The 24,615-nt window shown below is 39.3% G+C and overlaps 1 protein-coding gene across 1 annotated transcript in view; it reads right to left on the bottom strand.

Annotated features, from left to right (window-relative positions):
* TRIO (trio Rho guanine nucleotide exchange factor) overlaps nt 1-24,615 on the bottom strand; it is a gene marked incomplete at both ends in the record, with an annotated part of 224,759 nt that overhangs the window by 152,719 nt on the left and 47,425 nt on the right. The window contains 5 exons of the mRNA XM_079534003.1: nt 1,062-1,184; nt 3,744-4,256; nt 4,897-5,089; nt 8,192-8,306; nt 13,531-13,605. Coding sequence (XP_079390129.1) covers nt 1,062-1,184; nt 3,744-4,256; nt 4,897-5,089; nt 8,192-8,306; nt 13,531-13,605 — 1,019 coding nt within the window. The remainder of the gene's footprint in view (nt 1-1,061; nt 1,185-3,743; nt 4,257-4,896; nt 5,090-8,191; nt 8,307-13,530; nt 13,606-24,615) is intronic.

Genomic DNA, 24,615 nt, shown 5'->3' with positions numbered 1-24,615 from the left:
TGTTCCACAATGTTTGCTTTATTCTTTTCAAAATTTCAGTGATTTTTTTTTTTTTAACTTTCACAAACATATTTGAGTTGCAGAAGAAAATGTACTCCTCCACTCCCATCTGGCAATTCCAGACACAAGAGTTGCCTTACTATCCCTTCTATAATTTCAGCAAGACAAATTACCTGGTGTACTTTGCCATGCTTTCTTTCCACACTTACTAGTCCTGTCCTACAAAAACACCCTCTTGCAAGAGTTGATTGTTTCGACAGTACTTTAATTCAATTCCCATCCTTAAACTGCCAAAGATGTTAATTTCTAACAAGCGTGGTAGTGTTCTTCTTCCAGTCCCTGAAAGCCAGGAACTGGATTTAGGCCCAGACTCCCAAAGTTACTTACACACCTCCCGCCCTGCTTGTGAAAAAGTACCAAAGTACACTTGAGAATTTAGTCCCCATTTCCAAACAGGGCATTCATAAAACTGATAATAAGCAGCTTTCACTCACAGCCAATTACAGATTTAATTCTTAATTGTAACGTAACGATGACTCATCTCAAGATCATATTTGACAAGAAAAATGTTTGTTCTAGCTCCGTTCCACTACATCAGAAATGAGAAGTGTGTGTTCCAATCAAAAAGGAAAAGTATTACACTGGGGTCAGTTATTGATCACTTCTCAGAACTTCTTGTACCTAAGACTGAGAACTTTTTTTTTGGTGGTGGTGGTAGTTTCTGTTTGTTTGTTTATAAATCATATTACATACAATTCCCAGAGATGTAACACCATACTCAAGCACATATCCCAGGTTCTCTAAGTTTGGATTCACATACTTCAGAAATTCCAAGGTTGCACCAAATATTGCCAGTGGTCCAAACAATTTAATTGCTCGATCACAGTACCTCTGTACTTAGCTATCCTTTATTTTCTTCTTGTATCATATGATTTCACTGCTCAAATGCAGCTTTGAACTAGTTGTAACAAAAGAGATGACTTGTGTGTATGATTTCTGAGTTCTGCCTCTACAAAGAGCAAATACATGTGTCAGTGCTGTCAAGTAAGGCCTGTTCTTACCATACAGTTCATGGCAAAGTGATTGTGCTGTGTCTGAAGTTCCATAGCGTGGGGATGACTGGTTCCTATTTCTGTGTAGCTGTTCAGAAACAGACCTTTGTTGTGTGTGATCCAGTCAAACATCTACAAGAAAATATTACAGAAAAAAAAAAAATCACTCATTTGTTATGGAACAAATTAAATTATATGCAAGTAACGTGAGAAATCTGTGAACAAAGACAACAGAAAGAATCTAAGGCCATTAAAATTCATACCGATACTCTTTCTCCTGTAAGTTACTGTATATTTTAAACAAATGAATGCTGAAATTTGACTTCTTGGACCAACAGCTGAGGCTGCTGAACCTTTCACTTAGGTGTTTATCGCAAACTACAATAAAATCAATTTCATTAGTAGGAAGTCATAGTAAACAAAGACACTGGGAGCACAGCCCTGTGTTGCTAAGCTTATACAGGTCTTTAGTGTCAGCATTTAATTATGTCAGCAGTTTAGTAATTTAGAATGAAAATGGCAACTCATGGAAATCAGTTATAAATTTGTTCCTGCTGATCAAGTCCTTTAGCAAGTTTGATATTTTTAGTTCATAACTTTATGACAGATTGGAGAATAAATTTTGTACTGCATAGAAGATTAGAAAAAAAAAAAACAAAACTTGAGCAGTGTTACAGGTTAAGTTTCTTCCAGAAAAAAAATCTACTAATAAACTTGAAATATGTCTATGTGAAAAGCATTTTAATATTCAAACAAAATTTAGGAAAGATCTTATCTTACAATGGCCACCACTGGAAGTTCACAGGTATGTTAGCAGTGGCACTGAAAGGCAGTTTTCACAGTCCAAGCAGTACAGTAAAAGGTAAGGTTTAACACATGCAAGTCTTGAAAACCTTGCTATATTTCAGCTCATAAGACCTCCCTACCTACTCTCTGCATTAGCTGAAAAAGATTGTTCTGAAAGAAATGGCAGCAATGAGTACTAAGTACTCATTTAAACATCTGTTAAAGTACTCAGAACAGTGTGCACAGTAATATTATCAATTATCAAAAGGTATGAGTACGTTGAGACATGAGCCTTAACCAAGAAGTGGGCTAGGATACCACAGAAACCATGTTTGGAATCCTACTCTATTGGTTGATGTGGGAATGAAGTCCCAAGCACTCTAGCTGTTGTCAACTTCCTTTTGAGGTGCCTAACATTCCCCTCTATTTTGAAAGATGAATGCATGAATCTAATATAGAATTATTCTTTGAATCAGGAATCTAGAAAATACAGATATGAGCTTATATAATCATATGGAAGGACAGAGATCAATTCCCAGGCTCCAGTATATGATGGGGAGCTTCTTAAAGCCCAAGTTACGTATGCAATTTTTAGATGAGTAAATGTAGAGCATTTCTTTCAAAACCATTTGAGCATCATCAAAATATATTTTGTTTGTGCCATAAATAAATCACTGAACAGTTGCTAAAAAGTACTTGAGTCCTAAATGAACAATAGTACAGCACTGGCTTATTCTTTTCTAACTTTGTGACTCTAAATTTACTTGACTGGATTTTTTCATCAGTCCTTACACACGCCCCTACTATTTTCAGCTACATCCATTCAGTAAACACTTGCTTTATATGGTTCAGAAGTTTCTTTTTTAAACACAGTAGAAAACATTTGAAGTCCTGTTATGAAAGTCCCTGAGCAGAAATGATCACGGAACAGGAAAGTACAGGGGAAGAAAACAAAGGAAGACAGAGGCAGAAGTACTGTATCTGCTTGCTCTGTGTTTATTCTTCCCGGGGCATTTGCTAATGACCACAACTGGACAGCAGAACACTAGTTTAACAGAGACCTTTGATCTCACCCAGCTCAGGCATTCTTATGACAAATATTTTAAGATATCTGATAAAGACCATATTTACCACTTGACTATATAGTCTACTATTTCTTCTCCCACAGAAAACCTCCCCATCTTTCCTCAAAGCTATTTGTTCCACAGTAGCAAGTTAATGAGCGATTACAAAACCATTCCTTATGAAAACGGATCTTATTTGATCTCATCTAACAGTGCACTGCCTGCTATAGTGGTTCTTCAAATTCCATGACAATCAAGTGCTTTATTATTCAATAGGACTGGTTAACCCAAAACACTCTGAAATCAGTCAGTCAGTCCTTTGTTAATGACATAAGCGCTGTCAAAAAAAGATACATCAGCTTTTAGCTTGGGACCTTAAATCTGGCATCAATGAAGCAGTTTCCCATGTCAGCCTCATCAGACTTTGTTGACTGTCTGTCATTCAAATCCCAAGGGTCACTCAAAAAGAGACTGATGTAATCCTTAATCATCTGCATTTATAAAGTATGAAGCATTCATCTTTATTTGATACCTGCAAAAGCATCTGTCTGGAGCAAAAATGTACCAAAGCAAAATCTTTAAAATCACCACTTAAATTTACCTTTGGTTAAAAGTTACCTGTGTTCTTTACAGCTTAGAATTACTACTCCATCCTCTCTACTTTAGGAGATTAAGATTCACTATCAATAAAAGAAATCCCACCTCATTTCCTGCTAAAGGACTAGTGCACAACTGTGAAGACAAAAATTAATACTTGTAATTATCCTTGTTACTTAAGTCAGTCTATCACTGTTCCTTCTAATGACAGTGCCCACTTGTCTTTCCCTCCCCAACCTCTTACCTTTTCAGCATCCTGCTCAAACAGCCTGAGCTGAAAACATTGGTCCAATTTCAATTTCCGCACATGCCACATCTGATGCAGATGCTGCCGTGTTGAGTGCAGCCTGTCCAGCATGGTGGATACTTTGGGTAAAAGATTCTGTAAGTCTGCATTCCCTGACCCAGAGTTCTTTTTGGGAAAGCTATCGCTGCTCTGTATTCGCTGGAGCAACTTTTGTCCTTCCACATCAAGGTCCTCAATGGGGGCCTTAATGACTTTCTTTTTTAATTGTGAATGTTCCTCGATCATATTGCGAGCACCTTCCAAGTCCTGAGGCATTTCCTTTTTTGACAATATATCTTGCAGTTCCTCCAGTCTGGACAGCATATGGGTTGCATTGCTAATGTAGTCCTCAAAGGCAACTCTGATTTCTATCCACTCCTCATGGTTGTACTCCAAACAGCCATCAAACTCTGGGGTTAGCTGAGAAGGATCAACTACTTTGGTAAGGCCTTCCAGAGACACCATATTTGTCTAAAAGAAAATAAAGATGAAAATTAAAAAATGCTGTTACTGAAACAAATTTGAATTTATCTTTCAAACGCTTGGTTCTCTCTGTTTATAAGTTGATCGTTTTACTTATGAAGTCCACATGACTTCTTTTATAGACTTCTTTTCCAACTTCAATTCTGATCAGCCTCTTGTCTTGTTGATATTGCCCCCCAGTCAGAGAAATGTTGTTTCTTTATCTCACCACATTGAAGAAACCACCCTTCTGACTACTATTCTGAATAACTTTTGACTTGCATATTGTACATCAGCAGCAGGATAATGGCAAGATTTATTTATTTGGGTTTCTTCTATACATGATAGAACAATTACTGTAATGCAGACAAAATATAGATGAAACCTAATGATTTACTTTTGGGATAAAACTCAAAGTCCATCTTTTTCATACTCAGAGAAAGTACATATGATGATGTGCACATCTAGTTTAAGTATGTTAAAGAAACTATATTCCCTCTGGCACAATTGGCCTCATCTACCTCTCTTCTCATCCACATTATTTACCTGAGAATGCTCAAGATGTCAATCTTGTGATGTCAATCACAATGTAGTGAGTACACTTAAATCGTGAAATAAATATAAATCCATATAGCATAGGGGAAATTACCTCAAACTCAAACTTAGAGCTGCCAAAGTTAGTCCTCTGTTTCTGCCAGAAATTGTCTGGCTTGATTATCAGTGCAACATGAATACAACATGGGAAGGATTCCTGTAAAATCTTCAGCAGAGGCTTTATAGAGTCCCATTTTGACCCACGCATATCTACAATGACAGTGAATCCTCTTTTACATACTTCCTCACTGCAGAAGAAAGAAGAAAAGGTTATCAAGCGTTACAAATTCAAACACAGACAGCACTTTTACAGCAACACACTCCCTAATTAAAGTGTGCTAACCTAATGAACAATCACACCCCTAGGGCCTCGCTGTTGACTATCTCATGCGTACAGCAATTCTCATCAAGGCAATGCAGAACTTCTCTGGAAGCTGTTTGTCACTTCACTGCCAAACTCCTGCTGGGAGATATTTTAAACTTGTTGCTGATTTGACGATCTGCCTTTACCTCCTCTTTCATTTTCCTTGTTTATATATGCACGATTCTTCTTCCAGTCTTGCGTCTCTTTTACCCAACACATATAGTGAAGTCACCATTTACAGAAGCACCAACATGTAATTCATTTATAAATGACTCTGTAGAACACACACTTTACTGATAGCAACGTTTGTGTTTTCCTAATCATTGAGGGGAACCTCTAAAAGACAGATTGGTAAGCTGTTCTTACCTACCACTTCTGCAATGTTTCGTAAACCGTTTCGGATATCCCAGATTATCTGAGAGTTAAAAATTGTTAGAATGCAGATGAAAACCCTTATTGACGATCACTTCTGTAACAAGATCAATTTCTGGATATATAATGGATGAAAAACTATTTTGTCATTGTGAAGAAGACCACATCAACTTCTTTCTACACAATTTGAGCTCATTTTTGCTGTCCAAAAGTTGGCAGACCTTATACTCAAATTTCTGGCAACTCCTCTGAGAACAGCAGATTTTGTTTCTTTTGTGCACATAGCACACTTTGTACTGCTGATCAACAGCAAGAATCACCACCAACACCAGAAATTTTGATTTTGTTCCAGGATATACATACTACAGAGACAGGTTAACATGAAAGGAGAATTTCAAAATCAAGCCATAACCAACAGACTATCAAAAGGCACCACATGTCCACTGTGTGAGTACATGAGTCACTTGCAGGGATGTGACTAACATAAAGGCAATCCTGGAATTTGTGTGGTGAGACTTTTAGAGTATCCAGGAAGTAAGAACACTTCATTGGCATGCTTTATTCAGTCTCACTGGTCACACTATGAGATAGATGAATGACTGATGCTAGAGAGCTGAAGTGCTGCTGAAGGGAGCAGCAATATAACTTCCTTAGAAGAGGAGTTGTTTTAACGTTGGCTTTAAAAAAACAGCTTATAAAGGATTTTACCAAAACAACTGTTGGCTCTCCCAGCTGCCCAAAAATAGCAATGATAACTGAAGAATACACGCAGATTACAACTTCACATTTTTCTGACCACACTCTATATATTTTTCAAAAATATCACAAAATTAAAAGCACAAATACAAATACTGTTTTGTAGTTAAGACACACCCACCTACAGAAAGCCTTCACATTATTTCTGAGTGCTGCTCAGCCCATCCCTTTCCTACCACACAAACTATCCATTCATGAGGAAGAGTGCTTGCCACTGATTCATGAGGCATGCACCTAGTCATCTACAAGACTGTACAAAGCAGCCCCTCACCACGTGATGCAGATGGGCCCCCCAGTTTCAATCACATAGCCCTTGTCATCTCACAAAAGATGAATTTATTTCAGCTAGGGATCACAAAAATTGTTTCTGCAGGTCTTGGTCAGACAAAATTCTCTCTTTGGTAAATCTGACCTACACTAATACTTTGTCCAGTCAGAGCAGATGACTTAAATTTAGCAACATTTAAAAATCAGATAAATTTTAAATTAATGTAAATTTAAGATGGAATACTACCCTAGGTGTTTCGATCTGTTGCCAAAAACTTTCAACTATGTACAGTAACTCTACAGTAATTACTGCAGTAATTAATTGACAAACTGTGGGGCTATTTGCACCAATTACGACTTCTCAGTTAAGGAGTTGTAAGACTTGTATGAAAATAAATCAAACTTTTAATAAAGCTGTTTTCATTATCAAATCTCTTCCATGCTTGCAGAGATATAAAATCCTGAACCAAGCTTCTACTTTAAATCTATTTTGCTGCTAAGTTAGCACATACCATGCGTGAGAACGCAGCTGTATTTTGCTAGATTATCTCAAGACAACTCTCTGGGGCCCATTTTGATGCATATTTGTCTACCAACTTCTCTAGTAACATGAAGATCTAGAGTGTCAGAATATACATCAAACATTCAAATGTGAAGTCCAGTGATTTCAGAGGTTAAAATCTCAAAACTTCTTCCCTTTCTCCTTCCCATATCTCTCCAGATCTCTTGATCAAAAAACAAACAAACAAACAGAAAACCACCTCTGCATTTCAAAGTGAAATAAAAGCCAGAATAATTGAAATACCAAAAATTTCTTCTTAGGAAGGCCACAGCCACATTTAACTAGACTTTTAGAATGTTTCTTTTTGGGGTGTTGCTTAATGACAGTACTTATCTGACAACTGACATCTGATGCAAAGAAAAATGACTACAAATTAGCAACTCACAGGAATATTATTTTATTATACAGGAAATTTTATTATTATATAAGAAATTGTATTGAGGTATGCTGCACTAGGGATTTTTTTCTATCTATAATAAAAACTGCTAGGTCACATGCAAACAAATTCAAGCATATTCAGAATTGCTTCATTGCTTCACTCTGTTCCGGATGCTGGCGGAATCTGAGACAAACATAAAATCAGGGTCGTAGGCTCACTTTTCTCCCGAGTTGTACCACACAGAACAGAGCTCTATCTGAACAATGTATATATAATGAAGAATACATTGAACAATGAGTGAATGTACAGATACGTACATACACACACACATACGAGCACTGGATTTGGTGGTTTGTTTAAATAATGCACTGTAATAAATTGCTTAATTTTTTTTATAATACACTAACATCGATACTTTCAAAGACATCTCTGCAGTTTTATCTGAGACCTGTACAAGAAATTCTACATATATTTCTCCTAGGTATTCCTGTGTTGTATCAGGATACAATAACTTACCTGACATGAATAACAGACAGAAGCATTGTGATATCCCCAGTCCACACAAGATGTTGTAGCTTGTGAGTGTACTGAAGTACATTACATTTGTTTTTCTGCAGAGCCTCAGAGTCTATCAAGTGACCAGCACTTACCTTGGAATACAAGCTAGGTATGAAATTAGTCTCCTAAGGTCTTCTTGCCGTATTCTATCATGATTACTACGTGCTGGAAACGTTAGAATGGGGCCTCCACGCTTATCTCTGCCACCTGAAAAACAAAACACATTAAAAAAACCCAGTGTAACATCATTCTGGTTTGCAAATGTAGTATTCGTAATGCTTTTAGAAAACCTAATTCCTACTAATGCGACTGAATGCATACCCGCTTTAAAAAGATTTCATGTTAAATGCCAACATGGTCAATTAGATTCCATGTTGGGAATATCAGTGAGCAAACTCTCCCAGTTCCTACAATGAGGAAGTATCTGTCAAAAATAAATAAAAAAATTTGAAACAAAGAATAACTACATATTACATGCACATATTACAGAAGCATTTAAGTTTGATGGGCAGTCAGATATCTCTAGCAATGATGCTTTATTATATATTTAACCTTTGAATCAGCAGTTATACAGATTAAATTTAATTGTAGAGTCAGCAAACGTTTCAAGAACACTCAATGTTAATTTCTCTAACTAGAACTAAGTCTAGGTGTAGAATATACTAGATGAGTGTATGGGTACTACTGAAGCATTTTGTTTGCATTTTTACCCTATTCTGATGTGAAGATTCTGAATTGTTATTCAATAGTTTTTTTATTTTGTTAGCAATGTAAATCATGGAAATTCTAAGTCCATTCAACAGAAGAAGCCAGAAAATCTGACTTTGAGAGAAATGTATCCATCTTATTTGTTACACTGTACACATCAACTGTAGTCAAAATGAAAACGCAATTTTGCGTCAAATGCCTTGCATGTGAAAACAAAATGTTACTATTGCTCACTGTTACATGTAAGTCAGTAGCCCCTCTCTGTGACATTCATACAACAGCACAAACCCATTCCTACAAACTAAATTTCACATATACATTTCTCAAGCACAGATGTGTGCGGACTGCTTTCTCCTGTCCCAAAGAAACACAGAGGAACACCATAAATACCATCCCGTGCCCCAAGTGTTTTCTCATTTAATCAACTCCACGCTGTAAAAGCAGGTTTGTTAACAGAGTTTTAAAGAGTTCCTTAAAAAGGCGGGCCAAGAGCAAATGAATAGAACCAGTCACTCAGACATCTACCAGTATCCTCCCCAATGCAGCTTCTGCATGCTTGCTGCAGACCCAAAGCCCAGCATCCCAGAGCGTCTGCTCTGGGCACATTCTCCATGAGTCACTAACTGAAACTCAGAAAAGGAAAAGCTGCTTCAGATTTCTGTCAAGCTGCAGTGGCAGAAACCTAAACATAAGAGGAAATTCAGCTTCTTGACTTCTATGACCCTCTTAAATAGGATAAGAGAGCAAAAACAACTAAACTCTTCTACTGGAGAGGGTTAAGTTTGGCCTTGATGGGATTTTGTCTCAGAGAATGCTGAGGATTTTTGCATAGCAAGAGATGGGATGAAGATAGGCCAGAAGCCATAAGAGAAAGGAAGTACAAAGGATCAGCAGCAGCTCCAGAATGGTCAGCAGGCTTCAAAGCTACTGAACATAGATGAGAGGCTGCTGCAGCCCTTAATGCTTCCCCAAACCTACAAAATTTAGGTTTCAACTAGAAAACATTACTAATCTGAACTGCACTAAGAAAGCACTTGATTGCTCAAATTAGAATTTTTCCTTTTGAAAGCAGAAGCTAACAGTGAAGAGGATACACTGAATTCTCTTTACATTCTCCAAGTATTTTAAGCAAATTGCTTGTTCTATGCAGATCTCTCAGACTGCCTTCAGCTGTTTCCTACTTTATCACATTATTTTCCATCATGGAAGAGGAAAGATATATAAATTCTTTTTAGGTTATTTTGGACACTATCTTGCTTGACTCCCAGCTCCAGGTACACCACAAAGGAAAATCATTTTTAAACTGTGGTGCATAAACTCCTGTTAAATCACATCCTGAAATTTTCATTTGTTGGAGACAAAATTCATCACACAAATTTGACTAATATGACTATATGACTAATGAAGAAATGAATACAGACTTGATTTTTTGCAAAATTAGTTCTGCTATTGAGTCTTAAACCAGATACTAAGATTGTTAAGTATTAAGCAAAAAAGTTCCCAGGGCTTTGGAATACAACATTTTTTTCTTCATCTGCTAAAGCTTTTACCAGCTTTATGCCTAGAAAGCCAAACTTAGGCTTTTTCCAATAAATTACTCTCAGTTCCTTTCTTCCTGATGCTCCTGTGTCATACACAAACTGGAATGTTAAAAGTAACAATGCATTAGGCACCAGGTGGGAATTTCCTGTCTCACAATAGCCTTTGTTCAAGTCAACCCTCTTTTTGTCTTGGTTTTACAAAAACATATTAAGCTACTGCTTTCATCAGTCAGACTTCCATTTCTACCCTTTTTCTTTCATACAAAACCTCCATGGTATTGAGATATTCTGTTTATGCCAAGATGTGCCATACAAGTAGTTGATCAACTCACATGAGTCATGCTAACATGAATCACTTCTGTCCAGTTTACATCACTAACAGCAGTCTTGTCAATGGTCTCCAAATGGCACCAAAACCAATCAGGTTGAGCAGTACAGTTGTTTTTTTTTTTTTTTAGAAAATGCCTTTTCACCTAGTCTCAAAATACTCAGGCAAAGCTAAGCATCAGGTTTTTATGGAGAGAGAGGTGACCATTTCTTATCCCTGCTCACTGATAGCAGAATGGGAATAGCATAGAGCTGCAATGGGGAGGCTCAAGACTGGACATGAGGAAAAATTTCTTTACAGTGAGCACACAGCCCACAAACTTTAAAAAGTACAGATGAGTAAGTGCACTGCAGTTCTCATTTGCCCATTGTACAGCATTTAGTTTGTATTTCTTTAAAACAAAACTACTGCTACCCTGCTCTGCGCCACAGGTAACAGAGAAAAGGTAGTTGAATTCTCTTCTATTTAAATATATATTCAGATATACTAGACTATAAAAAACCCACTCGTCTTTTTCATTTACAAAAACACATTATTAACAGTTCACTGAAAGAGACTAGACTAGATTGTGACAATGGAGGAGAAACCCAAGGGTGAATCACATCAGACCTATTGTGGTTTGTGGCAAAGAAAAAGCAGAGACTGAAACAGCCTTTTCAAAAGCGAGCAGATTGTGCAAAAAAAATTATGTTGAGCAGACATGTAAAATGTGTACACGTGCAAACAAATGGAAAGGAAAGACTGAAACAAAGCAATATATAATTACAGCCTAATTCAGCCTAAAACAGATTGAAGAAGCACCTACTGGAGACAAAAAGGGAAGCTCATATAGAGTTTAATTGCAATGCAGTACAGTCAGAGTGAAAGTAGTACACCAGTAGAAGATGTTTGATATCAAGTGCCTTAAATCTTAGTGTATTAAGATTTCTGATTGGATCAGAACATTAATTCAAGAATGGCTTAGGAAACAGCTATCACTGAAACAGTCTGGTACAGGAATGAGTATTGTTTAGGTATAAATATTGCAGTGAAATCCAAAAGCTCTTTCCTCCTCTACAAATCTTAACTACTTACTGTACCTTCAAACACTAATACCAAGTACTAAAGCAGGAGTTGTGCTTCTGAATGACACAAAGCACGCACACTGTAAGCCTCTGTAAGCCAGTTGTCCAGTGGTCTCACATATCTGTATATTCCCAGATATAAGGCTTGACAGATCTTGTTCCAAAATGCTTAAGCCCCACTGGTGGTGTTAGTTTGGTTTGGTTTCGGGGGAGCGTTGTTTGTTTAAATTACTTGTATTACTGATGTATCTCATTTCATTTCAGACCCACTTGCAATGGAAATGTGAAACAGTATGGATTTTGGCAGATCATCTCCAGCCAAGCTCACTGCCCACAGCTGTTTGGTCTGCTCTTCTGTCAGAAGCTAACTACCTTCACACAGGAACACTGGCAACCATTTCTGCCTGCCTGCTCCTCATCTCCTTTAGTTCATAATCTATCATCTCCATTTAAATTCATCTTCAGCTTACATTTAGCCTCTTTACTTTCACAGAATTAGTGCCTTTTGAGAAGGCCAAATGGTTAAAAGCACACATTAGAGAAAGCCTATCATCTTTCATCTCCTTTGTAAGGTATCTAAACTAGGCTCTGGATAATCTGGAAATGTAGAGGTCTTGGAATGGAAACAGATTACTTTTTTTCCATTAAGTGTCATAAAGCATGGTCAAAACAAAAGAGCAATGAGGGACCAAAATTCTGTATTTAATTCCATTTACTTTTTTCCTTTCCTCTGAAAATATAGTTTTAAGCAAGACTTCACCAGCATTACAATTCATAAGGAAAGGCATCAGGAAATTCTAGATTATCAGGCAAATTGGTCTGTTATGTCAGTCATTTTACAAAACATTATTTTTGTTTTAGAACGATACTTAGAAGCACAGAAAGGACATAAACTCCACACGGCCCCTACAAGCATCATGATCCACAGCAAATCTCTTGCAACTTCAGGGATTATTTTTTTTTATGCTTTAACAAATATAAATTTTATTTCTGCACTTCTAAATAAATGATGCCCTTTCCCACCCCCCTCCTCACAAAGAAAAAAAAACCCCACAACAAACAACAAAAGAAACAAAAATAGAAAAAACAAAAATAACCACCAACTTTCAAAGATGAGGCTGCCCTCCAAATCATGTGACACTACGATTATGGCAAAGAGAATGATGCTGACTCATCCCAACAGGTTTGGAAGCACTTACTTCAGAAAGTTCACAAGAATAAGCACCTCGAACAGTCATCATTCCATCAAGTAAAGTTATTAAGTTATAGAGTGTGTTATACACTGTTAAATCCTCTGCTACTTCTTGTTAGGTAAACAACTAATGTTCAAAGTGTATGCAAGAGATAAATTAGATGCTAACTCATTTCACCACGAAGATATGTGTGCTTCAAAGGATACACTCAGAAATTTCACCTCTGCAACAAGGATATTTCTCCCATGCCTCGGACTAACCTGTAACAACGCCAACTCTGTACAACTATCTAGCAGAAGAATTTGAAATAGTACAAGGAATATGATTACAGCACAGGAAATTGTTTTAAGTAACACTATTGGATATGCAGAGGGTGGCAGGACAAGAAGTTTGCTCTCCATTTAACAAAACACATACCTTTATTATTTTACATCCTTTCCCATCAATATTAATGTTAAGGTTGGGATATCTAATGGTATTCATTGCTCTCCTACATTTCTATGATTTTTACAATGGTAGCTGTAATGTTTAAAATATCATTTTATATGCAACTGATATGACATTTAAGCACTATACAACAAAAGAAAATAACTGTACCTGAAAGATATGCAACTTTTTCCTTTAAAATTGGCAAAACTTCCATAGCCTTCATTTCATCATTTTTGCGAAACCCTGAAAAACATCAATACAAGGTAATTAGTCAGAAATTCAGAGAGTAGCTACGACTTCTAATGAATGTACTGTAGTAACATTTACCTCTGAAAACCAATGTTAAAATGATAAGAATTAAGATAATCTCATAATAAAAGACTACACTAAGTAAACTGTAAACATTTAACATTTATCAATAAACAAGTCGTTGCTTCGATTAATTTAACATAAACATCATGGCATGCTAGTAAGACCTGTAAAACACAGAACACTGCCATTAGCCATTTCCATCAGTAAGTTACAAGAATCGGTTGGCTCCTATTACTTTAAATATTCCAACTTCAGCTCAAGCATGGGCACAATATCAAGCTAATAAGAGTAGACATCTTTACAGCAAGCACCAACCACTTTCCATCCTCAAAAAGAAAAAAAAAAAAGCCTAATTCAACACCACTATTTAGATTTTATTTTCCTTACATCACTTCCATAAGCAGAATCAGAGATCAAGCTGCAGTTTTTCTGCTGCCTTACAAAAGCAGTATCTTGTAACAGAAGGTACATTTTGCCTTGTTAATTCTACACACACAGTTTTAAGTGGTCCCTAGGGGGAGTGATTACAGACAATTTTGCAAAGCCATAGATTACCAACTAGCCCTCCTCTTGCATTACATTTCTGTGGCCAAATTCTAAACTTTTCCTTTACAACAACAACAAATCATCTTTGAAGACGGTATCTATTCTGGGATAAGATAAGCTTCTTAATTATTGATAGTTTCTGGCAGTTACTACAAGAGAAGCTAAGGTATGCACATGCCATACTCTTCTAAAATGTATTGCTCTTCCTTTATAGAAAGGGCAGAGGAACCTGACAGTGATGCTCAGCAGCTATCACCTCTCTTGAAAGGAGAGTGAAGCAGCATGATAGGTTTCCTGTGGAAGACTGCAGACTAACAATCACCAGGCATTTTTTAAAAATGCATTAGAGAAACGTTGGTCAGAAGTACCACGTATATAGGCCGCAGGAGCATCCCCTCATTTCACTGCTAGTATTCAGCTGGGATATCGTCTCACCACCTGCTGACAGCAAACAGAACAATACTGAACAAATCTCACTGGCTAGTTCCCTGTTTGATTCCCTGTGTAAGCCACAACACAACTAAACCCAGACTGGGCAGGAGCTCTCAGAGCAGCTGACCAGAGTGCAGCGCTCCCTCAGGCAGCGCCCTGCCAGCAGCAGCACCAGGCCCACCATGGCTGAGGAGGGCAGGGATCTGTCTCCTGCCAGCCCCAAGGCTCCCGAGGACTGCACATGGTCCAGAAGGGACCTCTTGCCTTACTTACAGAGTACTGGTTACGGGTTAGCAGTTGTTTACTGAAACTGCCTACTGTTCTATTCCCACTGTGTCTGCGTTCAGTAGGAACTAAAGTTATAACCAAGAGTTTAAGACAACCTTGGGCTTAAATAACTCAATTTAAAGAGACAGCAAATATCTTTTTCCATCCTGAAATACTTGGGCCTCAGCTGACTGCTAAGGCATGCAGGCACGCTTCCAGAGCTGCACGCTTGCTGTGCTGTGCTTTCAGCTGCCTGCTGTAAGCTTAATGCTGATTTAGCCTGCACCGTTTTCTAATGAACTGTGGCAATTTCTTTTCTTTACAGCAAATTTAGAGGTAGAAAACACTTTCTCCTCACCTACAAAGCATGCAGTGCTGTGTTTGCTGTCCATTTTAGCTCAGAATTATCCTGCCTCCTCCTTCCAACCCGCAGCCTGCCTACAGCACCTCAGAGTGTGCGCAGCCAGCTCTGCCTGGGGCACGTCAATTTCTGTGGGCACTAAGGGGTGGCTCTAGGTGAGCAGCCCGGCCACTGCGGCAGTGCCTGGCTCCAGGTCTGTGCGTCCTTGCAGCTCCTCAGATTACCGCTCCTGCTGCACCAAACAGATTATTTTTATTCCAGTTCTGCAGCATTAAAGCTCAAAAGAAAAGGCTGTGAGGATTACAGTTGATGGTGGAACACAAGGAGAAAGCAGGATGAACGAGGCAATAAAGTACTGTATTTTGAGTGCCCAGGATTCACCGCTACCACACGCTATGGGAGGTGACGTCATCCAACCCGGGAGATGACATCATCCTCCCCATCCCCTGCGGCGGACAAAGGCTGCAGCAGTGTGCACGCTGCTGTCCTTACAGGCAGAGTGTGCATGCATTTATTGTTCCCTTCACCACTCAGTGGTGAAATCCACTATTTCTATTCTTTTTTTTTTCATCCCCGAATATGGATTTTAATAATAAATCCTATCCTTACATCTTTCATAGACACTTCTGTTCCCCAAACAGTAACACCATCCCTTTCAGCACCCACTGAAGGAACACTCGGTTACGGCTCCACGCTCTGAATAGGCAGCTCCTGCCCTGCTGCTGCCCCACGCATGGTACAGACATTCCTCTAATTGCCAACTGGGATGAGGGAGCTCAAATCATGCTAATTAATATGCAATGTGAGTAGATGAAGGAGCACATGAACAAGCAGCCTGCTTCCATTTAGGAGATGCTTCTCCCCAGGAAGTGTTCAGAATCACAAATTCCCAGAGCTCCACAAGCACAGTCTCCCACTGGAGCAGTGCCAGCATTCAGTGCCACCATCCAGTGCTTACTGAGGCCTTGCATCACACAGCAGAGGTCCCCAAACACTGAGGTACTGCGAGCAACTCAGATGTGCAGTAACAACAGCTCTATGCCCTGCTCAGTGGTTCACACATCTGAGAGAAATGCTGCCCCAGTGTATGGCAGAGGGCTCCTTCAGATACATTACTTCTGTTAATCATCTTGCACTGTAGGATTTGGTAGTAGCCACACATGTAAAAGCTACAGATGAAGTAGTGGCACATACATCTTTAAAGCTAACAGATCAACTACAGAACAGAGATACAAAACACAATCACCGTTTCCCCAAAGCTGTGTTACTGCTGCTGGAATACTGAAGTCTCTTTGGCACTTTCAGGTGCCTTCACTGATGCTCAGTTGAGGTAAGCTGAAACCATGCAAACTCACTATGTAAGGACACAACCCAGTTTCATAAGAATTATCTTACTAAAACATCAAAAAGAATAGGAAATTGAGGCTAAGAGCTGCATCTCTTTGCAAACAGGCTGAACAACTCATCCATAGCTGCCTCTCTCAGAAAGATGACTCAAAACTTCTTTGAAACACAGCAGAAAAGGCTTTCTGAAAAGACAGACAAGCTAAAAAGGAACACTTGTCTTGAACTTGCACATTTACAAACACAACTACTTTTCACCTCAAAACATAAAATCAAGATCTTTTTGCAGCCACAAACAAAAAAGAGGCCAGAGACTCATCACAGAAGACACTGATGCTTTCAGCTCTCTTCTGATTCCAGAGGAATTACTCTGTGTCATTTGACTCATCATAGGATACACCAACAGCAAAAGTGCCCCCTCCACCAGGCTGTGCCTTACAGCACCGTCCTTCTCACTCCTGCCGTTTGTAACAGAAATCAAACCCTGAAGAAAAATAAAACTTCCACAGAAAAATAAGAGACCACTTCCTAATCAATAAGCATCTCCCTATAGCTAGGTACGGTGCAGAGACACTAAGTTGTTCTGCATTCACTGCCTCTCTGTGTTAACAAACTTTTTTTTGGATTAGAGACAACAACAACTGTTGCCAGTTAACATTTAAGAAAAAGGCTCCAAGACGTTGCTGCATTTCTTCTGTTTCACAGCATAAAGAATATTAACTACAAGATTCTGAAATCTGAGCTATTCCTCCCTGCAATTGTAAAGTCATCACAGCTACATTTCAAAAGAAATTGCTTTCAAGCTCATTAAGAAAAAAGACAAATAAAACAAAAGACAGAATAAAGAAGCTGCAAATGCACTAAAATTAAATCATTATTAGACTGACGCGTTCAGGTTTCATTGCTTGCCTACTTTCTTCCCTTGTATCTCAAATGATGACATTAATCCTATATCTCCAAAGCCTATCAGTTAACAACTGTATATGATAAACGTCAGCTACAGGTTTGTTTATGCATTATCTCCAGCGTTTTCCAAGCGTGCAGAAAGAAAGAGAGCACACAGCAGGTTCCTACTCTCCGATTTTGCTACGTAGAGATTTTTAAAATAGGGCAGTGGGCCAGTTTCTAAAGATTGCTATAGCCTATGGAAAATAGAAAATCTGAATAGATTTGCAGGCAGCGCAGTGAAACCCTTCACATCTTTACGCTGAAGTTACTATATTTGAAACAGCACTAAGCAAGTCAGTAGAACCATTCAATTCTTTCTTTTTGTCAGTAAGATCTGGAAAAACGCTTGCAGAGCTGCACCAGTTCCTGGGAATACAGCTGGACCCAGAGTGCTGAGGGATGCGTGAGAAAGAACTTTCAGAGAGCAGAAAATGGCAAAAACAGCACTAGGGAAAGGGATACAAAAGGTAACTAATGCTAATGCATGTATGGCATTACTGACAGCTTTTTCTGATTTAAACTTGGAATTTTAAGTGCCAAATTCAATTTCATGAGTGGCTTAACTATAAATTCAAACCCTTGTACTCAAGCACAGCATTCATAGAGCAGTCAGAGCTGTCAGTTCACCAACTGCACTGTTATCACTTCCTGATATAGACATCGCCTGTGTTCATTTCTGTTCAGCAATCTCACACCATCTTTTCCATTGCAACAAAACAACAAAATTCAGAGAAATTATAGCAAAGAATGCAGCTCTGTTCTCCACCCTTCACGAGCTCCCCGAAGAGCAGTTATAACAGGTACTATGGTAACTCAGTACTAACTTTTAAGAACGGATGCTATTGCATCTTTAAGAACATATATTTCCTTTTAGAAAAAAAAAATGAGGAACTCCATCAGTATTTTTGTTTTATTTTTTTAATGACATACAGTATTTTGAGCAACATTACTAACCTTGGCTTTCACCTTTTGCTCATTCAGACATTTTCTTGGACTAGACTGTATGGTGCTTACAACAAGGATACCAAGAAGCCTGTCCTTAATTTGATGCAGTTCCAACTGCGTGACACGAGCGTCCTTTGGACTCCTCCAGCTCTTATCTAGCTGAAGACTGAGTCTATCGGAAGTCCTTCAAACTTTTGGTACAATCCCAACAGCTCACAGAAACATTTCTCCTCTTTCTGTGTTGCTTTGCAACCTCTCTACTCTTCACACACACTGCACCACATTGGAGCACACAGGAGCACACCATGTTGGTACAATGCTGGTATGCAGTGATGTCATGCTGCCAGCCAGGGCCTCACAGAAGCACACAGCTTAGAAACTGCCTTCAAGGGAGGAAATCTGATTTATTAGACTGTAGTGTGCTGCTTATACACTATGTACAGTTTTTGACTAAAATTAATCTCTCTTACTCTTTGTAACTGTTCAGTGCTTTGTCATCCATAACACCGAGACACATCTCCTGGCTGTGAATTATTACTGAGAGAGAAATGGTTACAAAATTGCCATAATTGAACAGAGAGGTGGCAGATGTCCTGTGCCTGGGGACATCCAAGGTTAGACTGGACAGAGATCTAGCTATCTGACCTAGCTGTAGGTGTTCCTGTTTGCTGCAGGGGAGTTGGACTAGCTGGCCTTTTACAGTCCCCAACAATTCAAACCATTCTATAACTCTGTATGGAAGTGGTGGGGTCACCGTCCCAGGAGATGTTCAAGAAACATGGAGACGTGGCACAGAGGAACATGATTTAATAAGCATGGTGGGGGTGGGTTGGCAGTTGGATAGATGACCTTAAAGGCCTTTTCCAGCCTTAACAATTCTGTGATCCTACAAAAACACATTTTGCAATCAAAACTAAACTGAGACCCAAAACCTGATCTGTTTTCTTCCTTTAAAGCAAAGGGACTTGTGCATTCAAATACTTCCATATTACCTACAGGCATTCATCATGCTCCTGCTGTCCCACCAGTGCTACTGGGAGCTCACCTGTTTTGGTGGGAGCACCATTCAGTGCTGCAATGCCCCAGCAGCATGCTCTGTAGTGTTCCTGGTGCTTCTGCTGACAGCCACTACTGACACACAGCTTCACAGGCCCACATCATCACAGCACCCAGTCTCCTAGTCTAACTTACTGCTTTAACAGCAGTATTACCAACATTTTGGTTTGAAACGCAGCTTGAGTGAAAGGTGGTAGCTCCTACATTCTGCTCAGCAACAGCTGGAGCACAGCACGTTAGTTCATGTCCTTTGGCTCTTGTTCCAAACCACCATCTGGAGAAACTTTTTCTCCCCACTGCAATTGACGGAGGCTACAGCAAGGGCAGCACAAACCAGCAGGCTAAGAATCATCCTGAGCACCGACAAGAGGAACTGTATCCATCACGCTTAAAATCAGTCAAACTTAGAGCCAGACTGCATGTTCTTCAGAATAACTTTTTATTGCAAAAAGCACTGCTTTTGTGCTACCAACTTATCCTATGTAGGATTCATAGGTTTTAAGGCATTTGGAAGCTTCATTCACTTTTTCTTTCCTGCACCATTTGGCCAGTGAAGACGTATGGATACTTAACAACGGCCATCGACTTCTTGCAGAAGTTGTTTGCAAAAACGGGAGTAGATCACGTTCCTATTTGGAGACGTTAGCACTCAAACGACGGTCGGTGTGTTCGTGTTTGTTCATTCCCGCACAGACGTTTCGCATTCCGTCACCGTGCAGAGCCGCCGTGCCGCGCAGGGGCCAGCAGTCCCTCAACAGCGCATGGCGCCGCCGCCTCGCGGAGCTGCCACGTGACGCCGCAGAGCCACTGTACCAGCGGCGGCGCAGCGCTGCGACAGCGCAGGGCGGGGGGACGCCCGCGCTGCAGCCCCGCCCGGGCGCCCGCAGGTGGGCCCTGTCGCCCCGGAACAAAGGGCCCGCGGACCGACGACAAAGGCGGCCGCCGTTCCGGGCAGGGACCTGTAGGGTCGGGAGCCGAAAGGTGACGGATGGGCCGTTGCTTCTTTCCATAACGTAACGTTCACGCGCGCATTGAAAGAAACCATATGCTTTATCCGGGAACTACAGTTACATTAAGGAGGAATGCTGTAACCTCCCGTCTCCCAGAGCGCGGGTAGCGCGAGCGGTGATCGGCGCACGTTCCCAGCCGCCCATCCCAGTCACACCGGCAGCAGACGGCAGCGCACCGGGTCCGCTTCATTGCGGCAGAGGCCGCTCATCTCGCACCCCCTGCCAGGGGGGGGCAGGGACATCTCCCCCTAGACAAGGTTGCTGAAAGCCCCATCCAGCTTTGATGGCCTTGAGTACTTCTAGGGATGGGGCATCCACAACCTCTCTGGACAACCTGTTCCAGTGTCCACCACCCTCACAGCAAAAAATGTCTTCCTGATACCTAGTTGAAATCTATCTTCTTCTAGTTTAAAGCCATTTCCCCTCGTCCTGTTGCTAAGATGTAACACCTCTAATTAAGATCACAAAAGCCTACCGAACCTAAGATGGATTAAAATGTTTTTTGGGGGGCTTTTACAATAAAGGTTCCCTCCTCACAAGACTGTACAAACATGATTCCCTGGATAAATTCTGTGAGCCAACAGGAGCTAGTACTTTGACTGTACTAACAGCAGCACTGCACTTTGGCACGCAGAGAAACACATTACTTCAGAAGCCTGCATGACTTCAGCAGCCAACAATGCATTTTAAAAGCAGAAGGTAAAGTTTTAACAATGTCTCTTTCTTCATGTGTTCATTTTCTGATACAATCAAATACACAAATTCTCTCTGAAAATGTTCAACTCTAAAACCAGTTAGCAGTTCTAAGTCACCTAGAATGCATGGTTGGGAAAAACTAACCTTTGTAGAACAGATCAGCAACACAGTGGGAAATCCGACTTCTCCAGCTGTTTTTGTTTGTTTGTTTTTAGTGTTTTTATTTCTAGCACCATCTCATCATGTTAAAACGAGAATTTTTGATGCTTTTTTTTTTTTTTTTTTTTTTTTTTAAACACATTATTAAATGAGAAGCACTCTGTTCTGAAGTGCCTTCGGTATAGAGCCACTTTTGCTGCAGACAAGTCATGCAGCAGCATTCTTCACTTCTGAGCTCTGGTACTCTGACATGAGAGTTTGGCAACTTGAATGGAATATTCTACCATTACTTCAAGACCAAAACAAACAAAATTTGTAGAAATCAAGTCACATTAGTGGCTTACCTCACCTTTTGAGGTTTTTTAGCCATTGACTACTTGAACACTGCACAGCATCCAGCCCAAGTCGCTTGGCTTTTTCAAAACATTTGAACAGACAGCGGGTGGAACATGGAAAATGGCACTGAGTCCAACACTGTGTTACTGAGCACTCAGAAGACTGCAACTTCTCTATAAAAAACTTCCCTGAAAGCTTCAATAGCTGATACATCAAAGCCGCCTCCCTTCATGCTTTCCTAACCCCAAGTGAATAGGGCCTGCAGCTCTTAGCTTATTTGATTACCAAGGGCGCTGCTAGTCAGCCCAACATGCATCTCAGGCAAGGCCAATATTAGAAGATTAAACTGCCTACCAAAGCAGCCTGTTGTTGGCAGATGTGAGTTAATCCCATCCTTACACAAGGCCTGCTTTTGACCTCTTTGGGTAACTGATTGCCATTAAAACCACTTTTCAAATGAATGTTCTTATACCCAGATTTGCTAAGCTGTCATTCTTCAAGCTCTTGGCTCAAAGTGTTACTATTGATATGAGTTCCCTAAACAAATCAGTTGTTTAGGTCTTTACGATTTTTCCAATTTAAACTAAAATAATACTGATGTTATGTCAGTATTTGCAAATTTCATTTCTCAAAATGACTTCCAATTAAATGAGAAAGTCAAGTTTATTGTGGTTTTTTTTTTAATTGAAATAACTGATGATTCTGAGCAGTAGCTCTTCATCTGCACTTATTTTGCCGTATCTAAAATTGAATCATTTAGATAAAAAGCACAATAAGAGTTGCTGCAGAGCTTCTAGGTGGTAAAACTTACCAGTCTGCTTCCATTTTACCATGTCAGCCCAGTCTGCAGTGTCTACCAGCTGATTCAAAGAACTTAAAGACTTTATTATATCACACCCTTTAAATGCTTCTATCAAACATACCAATGCAAAGTGACATAGGTAGGGTAGGTAGAAAGTAGTTACTGGCAGCCAGTGGACTAACCACAGGGATGTAGCAGAAAGTTACTTGCAGCTTTCCAAAAAGAAACACTTCACTAAGACATTAAGCCTTAATCAAAGTGCTAGCTCAGAAGTCCACAATACAGCTAGACTGCTTTAATTTTCTGCTATAGAGCTCTGTGCAAACAGTTACTGACAGCTCATGAAATGATTGTGGTGATTATATGCGCGTGTGTGTGTGCGCGCAAGTACTGACATACAGCAAAAGTGAAGGAATGGGTTCTGACAAGTTCCATGCAGCCACACTATCAAGGATGTGATTTGGTAAATAGTTCCTGTTGGTGGCAATGCCTGCTTAGGACAGAATTGCATTATATTTACCAGAAGTAGCCTAAGGATTCTTTCTTTGATTAACCATCAAGCATACTTCCAAATACACACAGCAGGACACACGGATGAGTTAACAAATGTAAGGAGGAAGAAAACAACACTCTGTTCAAGTCAAAAGTGAACCAACTTATCTGTATTAAGTCACAAATGTCTGTAAACAATTTTGCAAGGAACTGTAATTATTTGAAATATTAATCTTGGCCTTCATTAAGAGAAGGCTTATTGACTATTACTGGACTACAACAAAGTATTGAATCCACTTAGGTATTCACATCTCAGATATGAAGATACAAGGGCATTAATGAACATTTCTTACTAGCACATCACTCCACCAAAGAGGATAAGGGCATGAATCATAAAAGAAAATAAACTACTTGGAGAGATACTTTAAAAAAGGCAAAACAAAAAGAGTTTGTGATGGCAGCCATGAAAATCTCCCAGACACACTGAATTTGCAGACACAACCAAATTAAGAACAAAAAAATATTCTATAGCACATTAACAGATTTTTAGAACTCCATCAGTCATGGACGACCTTGAAGTTATCTGAAACCAGATCTATGTTTAATGAAATAAATGCAAGCTAGTGTTTAAAAAAACACTTAGATTTTGACTTTAAGTACAACTCTTTGCAATTCTTCTAAAAAAGTAAAAAAAAAAAAAATTAAAAAAAAAAGATGTAAACTTCAGGGAAACAAGTTCAAGAATTTCAATTGTGGAATAGTATTGAAAACAGAGACTGCATTTAGTAAAAAAAATTAAAATAAAAAAATAAAAACAAAAAAAAAAAAACCAAGCATATTTAACTTGCTGAATTACTTAAAGTGATTGACTATAGTTAACAGAAATCAACATACCATACACTAAAATAAATCCTGATTAAAATAACCTCCTCATTCTATATATGCCTTGTATTTCTGCATATTTAACAAGTATTGTAGATTTGAAGGATATTACTATAGAGTAAGAGCCAGCTCCAGTAGAGCCAGAGCAGGGAGCAGAGCTGGTTCTAGAACTCCAGCCTACCAAAGAAGCAGAAGCTCAACTAAGTTAAACAAACCAACCATAACTACACGTTTCACTTCAAGGGTACTGAACATTAGAAGCTCAACTATGAGTTTCAATTTTAACATACTATGGCAACTCCAAGGAAAATAAAGCATTCGTCACGTGTTGACTTGGGTCTTGAACTAGGAAAGATCTTTACAGATCCTTTTAGTTTCCAAACAGAAATAAAGACATTTTTGAAGAGAAGGATCATTGAAAACCTACAATAAAAATTTACCTAAAGTAGATGACAGCACTTGCTTGAATGCCACTGGAGTTTATGGATCAAATCACAGACGATGGAATTATTGCATTATAGTAGTCAGCTACAATGCCATCTTCTGAATTCCCACTTTCCAGAATAGTAATGTTAGAGCAAGGAAATAACTGTATTGTTACTGGCTCAGTGATTATTCCTTAATGAATTGTTGCCAGATGAACAGCTTTATAAGTAACATCCTTA

The sequence above is a fragment of the Tetrao urogallus genome, assembly GCF_951394365.1.
Source record: "Tetrao urogallus genome assembly, chromosome: 3".
NCBI lineage: Eukaryota > Metazoa > Chordata > Aves > Galliformes > Phasianidae > Tetrao > Tetrao urogallus.
This window is presented reverse-complemented; position numbering and strand designations above follow the sequence as displayed.